General features: G+C 46.6%; 1 protein-coding gene across 1 annotated transcript in view; it reads left to right on the top strand.

Annotated features, from left to right (window-relative positions):
* The first annotated feature begins 635 nt into the window (after positions 1 to 635).
* LOC110086192 (acyl-CoA (8-3)-desaturase) overlaps positions 636 to 6440 on the top strand; it is a 32867-nt gene continuing 27062 nt past the window's right edge. The window contains exon 1 of the mRNA XM_020806984.3: positions 636 to 983. Within this exon, the coding sequence (XP_020662643.3) occupies positions 780 to 983 (204 nt within the window). The 5' untranslated portion in view covers positions 636 to 779. The remainder of the gene's footprint in view (positions 984 to 6440) is intronic.

Raw genomic sequence — 6440 nt, 5'->3', positions numbered from 1 at the left:
TGAGCTGTAAAACAAACCACCCAAATTTCTGGTCTCTATATAAGCCTCCAGATGCACACGAGCTGGGTCCACCTTCCTTCCCCAGTCAGCCTTGGTGATTCCGTTCTTTCCCATACAGTAGCCCGCTCTCGGACTGGTATCAGCGCGCACCGAGACGGTGCATTGTTCTGACACCTCGTGCGTCGCTATTTTTGTTGTCTTATTTGTGTGCGTTTTTGTGTCGTGGTGTCGGGATCGTCTCGCATGCCGAGGCAGGTTACTATGGCGACCTCTTCGAAAATGGCTAAAAAGAAAAAGCGGGAACGCGGGACCAGAGAGGTCTCTGCAAGCGCCCACGCCCACGCGACCGACTCCTTATGCAACACTTGGGCGAAGGCAGGGGCTCCCCAGAGGCCGCCAAGCTTAGAACAATTGAGCGCAACAGCCAATCAGATCGCGCCCTATGAGAGTTGCCGGGTCCCTGCCGGCGTATCCAATAAGGGCCGAGCGGCGGCGGCGGCGGGAGGGGGAAGTTTATTCTTAAAAAACCGGAGATTCCCCCCCCCGGAGCCGAAAAAGCGACTGTCCAATCGGCTTTCGGAGGGGCGGAGCCCGCCGCAGGAACGGGGCAATGAGGGGCTGAGAGGGGCGTGGCGCCAAGGCTGATGGTGTGGCCGGAGGGGCGCTTAATCCGGTTCGCGAGCGGTGGCGAGACACGGGGTGGGATCGTGGCGGCTGTGCGGTCGAAGGTCGCGGTCGTCCCCTGAGAATCGCCGCCGCCGCCGCTGCTGTTGCTGGAGATGGCCGAGGCGGAGGAACTCCCGGCGACGGGGGCGCCCCCTCCTCCGCGCTGCTTCACTTGGGACGAGATCCAGCCCCGTTCAGGCCGAGCCCCGGAGCGGTGGCTGGTGATCGATCGGAAGGTCTACGATATCAGCCAGTTCCACAAGAGGCACCCGGGGGGATCCCGCGTGATCAGCCACTATGCCGGGCAGGACGCCACGGTGAGAGCGGACGAAAGGAGAGCCCCTTAACCCCCCCCACCCCCTTTGGTGTGGCCATGGCTGGCGGTGGAAGCGGGGGCGGGCATAAAAAGGGGTCGGGCGAGGGGGTGCTGGCGCCGCCAGAGAGCCTTTGCCGGGGGCTGAGTTGGCGGTGGGGTCTAGACGGCGCGATGTTGCAGAAAACGGGGATGCCTGTGGGATAAGATGACGGGGGGGAAAGGCCCCTTGCTGAATGAAGAGAGGCCCCTCGTCGCTCTGGATGAGTGGTTAAGCTTGTGCCTCCCCGTCTTAAACACGTTCGCTTCCGGAAGGAACTGAACGGAGGGAGCTTCGTGTGGTTGCCCCGTTTGTTCAGCTGCACCGGAGATCCCTGGAGTGGCGTAAATGCCCGCGGGTTTCCTTGTGGAAAGGGTAGACTTAGATCTACAGTACTGGATTACCGTAAATTAGGGAATCATATGTGAAACAGAGAGGAGATGGAGACTGAGCCTACACCCGGTCTTGGAGATGCGCAAGGACTGCCTGGAGTTAAATGAGAGGTGAAAGGGAAAAGGACTCTTTGCATGCTTAGGAACACTAGCTCAGTTCTGGTGAGCATTGCCTCAAATCAGAGTCTCAGGCTGCCTACTTTCCTAGCATTAAAACATGTAGAAATCCTAGAAATTTTTCTGGAGGAATAATTTCTGAAGACTGGTTTTAGACTCTGACAGCACCAATAGTCCTATGATATCTTAAAAGATGGGATGAGCTTTCATGGACTAGAATACCTGCTGTCAGAAGGTATTCTAGTCCACGAAGGTGTATGCCAGACTATTCTTGCTCTAGAACGTTCAGTTTTTCTAGACAGAGGTGATGGCCAAAAACAAAAAGGGTGTTATGAACATCTAGACTTATATAGTGTAAAACTGCCTTCTGGTGTTGGAGAGCAGAGTGGAAAGCTGGTTTTTTTGCTCAGAGATGAAGTTTCCAGAACCTGGTTCATCGATGGCTGAATGCCACTGTAAGTTAGAGATGGCCCAGAAGGCCTAGATATTTTGGAGACTTTCTCATGCTTTTTACTCCAGGCCTGGAACCCTCTATTGTGCAGGAGGCCCCAGCATGTAGAAGCCTTCAGACTTGCTGCAGCGTTTTCATTCCAGTACTCTCACTGGCTTTGGGAAGGGGATTAGAGTAATGAAGCATCCCTCCCTCCCTCTCTCATTGTTCCTAAAGCCACATAGAAAGAAAGGAGCACCATCAGAACACAGCAGTGCCCCTTTTGCAAACATTTTATAATTGGGGGGAATTGGGGAGCCACCAGCTCTATACATTCTGTTGCATGCTAAAGGGCATGCAACAGGTCTTGGCTAGGATAGGAAACAGGGATTTGGTTGCTTCAGGCCTTGTTTCTTTCCACAGAATTGCATGTGCTCTTCCAGGAGGCAGATGTTGCTCCCTAGTTCAGTAAATTAATCAGTTCCTTAGTTTTACAAAAACATGCAACAAAATGTAATTATGTGTAACTAAAATAATTGTGCGTTCTTTTCTGTTTTACTCCATTTGCATTTCTCTAGCTTTTTCCTATCTCCACTGTGTTGAGTTGCATTTGTAAGCCTCCAGGGGCAGGGACCTGTCCTTTTTTTCTCCCTGCTTTCCAGGGCTGGCTCCAGAGGGTAGACTAAGCATTTTGCCAGGGATCCAAACTGCAAAGGGCTGTCTGCTTTATTAGTATGACCGTTTGTGTGCCGTATGAGATACATCCTAAGAGAGGAGGGCAGAAGGTAGATTGGGACCTGCTGATAGATCTCTGGATGATTTACAGTAGATCTGCAAAGATTTATGTCCTGTAATACTGTAGTTCTTTAATAGTGAATAACAAAAGGAATTGCCTTGTGCTTTCAGTCATCCTGCTGAGATGAAGAAAACTCAAGTTAAACAGACAAGATATTTTGTGCTGAAAGTCTGTGACCTCCATTCAGTTTCTGGTGCTTGAAACAATCACCGGGCTCATGAGATCTCCCATATGAAATGCACAGCATCTGACCCAGGTTCTGCCAGGAGGACCTGAGAGCTCTGTTGAAAAAAACAGAATAGATCCCACAAGCTTAAAGTTCTGCTTGGCTCTTCCCTAAAAGAGTTTTCAGGTTGTATCTATGTCTTACTTCTTCCAAGTTGTGGGATGGGTTCAGAGCATCTTTAAGTCCCAATTCCACCTTGGAACCAGCACTGTTAACTTTGTAAGGCAGGGGTCTCAAACTCAATTTACCTGGGGGCCGCTAGAGGCAGAGTCTGGGTGAGGCTGGGCCGCATCAGATTTTCTGCCAAGTGGAGCAAGAGCCCAAGGAAGCCGCCCAGGAGTTTCCTTAGCCACAGACAGGTGGGCTGGCTGGCAGGCTGCAGTTCTGGATGGAGGGTGCAAGAGGTGCTGTCTTGGGAGAGAGTTGGCGAGCGAGGCAAGGCTTTTTTTTTACTCTTGACAGCAGAGGATGTTGGGTGCTTTGGGGGGGCAGGCAAGGCGAGGGCCACAAACTATCATGGGGGGCCACAAGTGGCCCCCGGGCCGCATGTTTGAGACCCCCGTTGTAAGGGCTATGCACAGTGAACACAGTAGGAGATTAATGATCATAACAGTGAACCAAAAAGGGCTGGAAAGTGTGGGCACATCTCCAGTAGAAAAGGGATGATTTTATGCCTGCTACCTTGCCTTCTCCTGGAAAGTTTACTATTTTGACAAGTGCTGAGAAGAGATCTACACCCCCATTTCTGCAAATCCCAGGTTTCCATGGGAAGAAGATACATCTTACGCCTTGTTTATGCATAGCAATATGAATAACAAGGTTGTTCTATTTCTTTTCCCTTTTTAAACAAAATAATAAAGAATTCTTTGAGATGTTTGGAGTCAGGGAATGACCTTTTCATTAATTCAAAAAAAAAATGTTGAAAACAGAAGTGGGAAATGTTACCTTTTTTTGGCTATAGCTCCCAGAGGATGACAGGCAGAATGGCCACTCACCAGACTGGCATTGGTGTTCTGGTATCTCAGATATCAAGAAGAGGTCTAGGCTGATGGTTCTCAACTGTTGGTGCTCGAGGTATTTTCACTCTCATTCCAGAAGCACCAGCTGCTGTGGCTAGTGGCCGGGGATCCTGAGACTTCTTGACATTCAGAATGCCTGGTGGGCATTCTGAATGTCAAGGCTGAGGCCGACACGTGTACAGCTGTGTGGCTGCATGCATCCCTTAGCGCTCTGCTCACTCATCTCTCCATTATACATTCATGTTTCAGCTGAGGGTGTTTTTCTAAATGAGGTACTGAGCTCATTATTAGAAGTACGCATGACCTCCAGAGACAGTATTACTGTCTCTGTGAAAATTGGAGTGAAAATTGGTGGAAGATAAATAATTGATGCTATGCAGATGACATCATATTACTGGCAGAAAGCAGCCAATGTCTTGACACCAGTATTAATGTTAAAATAAAAGTAGCATTACGGTGGAACGTTAAGAAGACAAAAGAAAATGGCTGCAAAGAATTATGTAACTTTAGTGTTGTTGATGATGAGTTCATAATTATTAAGGAGTTTCTACCCTGTGGTTCAATTGTCAGTCAGAATGTTGATGGCAGTCAAGAAATCAGAAGACTGAGACTTGGAAGGGCAGCTATGAAGGAACTAAAAGGACCCTTTAGTGAAAGGAAGTGTCACTGGAGACCAAGGCCAAGATCTATGGTATCCTTAAGCATTATGTAAGATGTGAAATCTGCACAGGGAAGAAAGCTTATAGGAAAAAAATTGATTTGTTTCAAATGTAATGTTGGAGGATAGCCTTGTGGATGCTATGAAAGAAGGATAAATAAATTTTTTTTTTAAAAAAAAAAATCAAGTTTGAACTCACTGGACATTAAAATGACTAAGCTAGACTATCCTCCTTTGGTCATATCATGACTCTCCCAGTGAGACAAGACTCACTAAAAGAGACAGTAATCTTAGGGAATGTGGAACATGGGATGACTTAGTAAGTTAAATTGTGCTCTCTAGTTAGCAAGAACTAAGCAAAACTGGTAATGAAAGGACATTTTGGAAGGTCTTAATTCATAGGGTTTCCAGAAATCATAAGTAATTTGATGGCACATAATAACAGTAGTGTGGAATATTAGGTCAAAATGTTGAGTTTTCTCAATTTTCTTAAGAATAGATATATTCACCATCTTTATGTGGGTTTATGTGGGGATACGTATAGGGTGCAGCTCTCTGAATGACACTGGTCTCCACAAACAGCATGACATGTAATAAGAGGATGGGAGCCGTAGTCCAACAACATCTGGATGGCCAGTTTCCTCACCCCAATCTTAAAGCATTTGTCTGGAGAACCAATTTGCTGACCACTTCAATGTTTGGAACGTTGTATGGTGGCCAGATGCCTGTATGCTGGCAAGTGGTCTGAGCCATTCCTCATAAACATGTATTTGGTCTCTTTAAAAGACTGGGAGCCAGCTGGATAGCTCACTGGTTTAGATATCTGGCTGAAGAGCCAGAGGTTGAACATTTGATTCCCCGCAGTGCCTCCTGGGAGAAGAGACACCCTGTGTAGTCTTGGGCAAGTTATACAGTGCCAGAGCATCCAAGAAGGGAATAGTAAACTATTTTGGTGTATTCTCTACCTAGAAAACCCTGGAAAGGGCTGCCATAAATCAGACTGGACTTGATGGTGTGCACTTATTATCATTATTATTATTAGAAAGACTTGTGGTCTGGTATACAAAACAGCAATATGTAATAGTGCCACAGATGTATGTGGCACTATTCAGACAAAAAAAAAATCAGTGGCACCTAGGCATCATGGCTGGGTGAACTGGCTCAGTTTCTGATGGAGCGAAATGTTTTTAAAAATCTGTTTTGGGAGCTTTGAGGGTGCACTGAAAGCATTTGCTTTTGCAATCTAAAATGAAGCTGAATAAAGCTGAAATTCTGCTCATCTGAGAAAAAGAACTGGATTTTTTATTCTGGTCTTCTTTTCCCCTCTCTTTTTAAGTGCTCCCCCCCAGTGGTGGGATTCAAATAAATTAACAACAGGTTCTATGCCCGAATGGCAAATAAATAAATAAATAAATAAATAAATAAATAAATAAATAAATAAATAAATAAATAAATAAATAAATAAATAAATAAATAAATAAATAAATGCCCAGGACAGTGGGATCTGATGAGAGCTTCTTCTACGGTGGTCTCCCTACTGCCTATCATCACAACTACTTCTCACATGATTAAGATATCTGGATAAGTGTATCTGTTTGGGCATGCCGCTGCTGTTAACCTCACCATGGGCATGTGCCAAACACACACACACAAACACACACCTCACAGTGGGTGCTTATGACCAGGTTTGACAGAGAACTGACATCTCTCCTTCCCTTTACCTCCTATTTCACCCTATAGCTCACCAGTAAAAATTGCTTCCATCCCCTTTCCTGCTCCTGAA

Source organism: Pogona vitticeps, chromosome 1, assembly GCF_051106095.1.
Source record: "Pogona vitticeps strain Pit_001003342236 chromosome 1, PviZW2.1, whole genome shotgun sequence".
NCBI classification, from domain to species: Eukaryota; Metazoa; Chordata; class Lepidosauria; order Squamata; family Agamidae; genus Pogona; species Pogona vitticeps.
The sequence above is the reverse complement of the archived record's forward strand: the minus strand, read 5'-3'. Positions and strand labels throughout refer to the sequence as shown.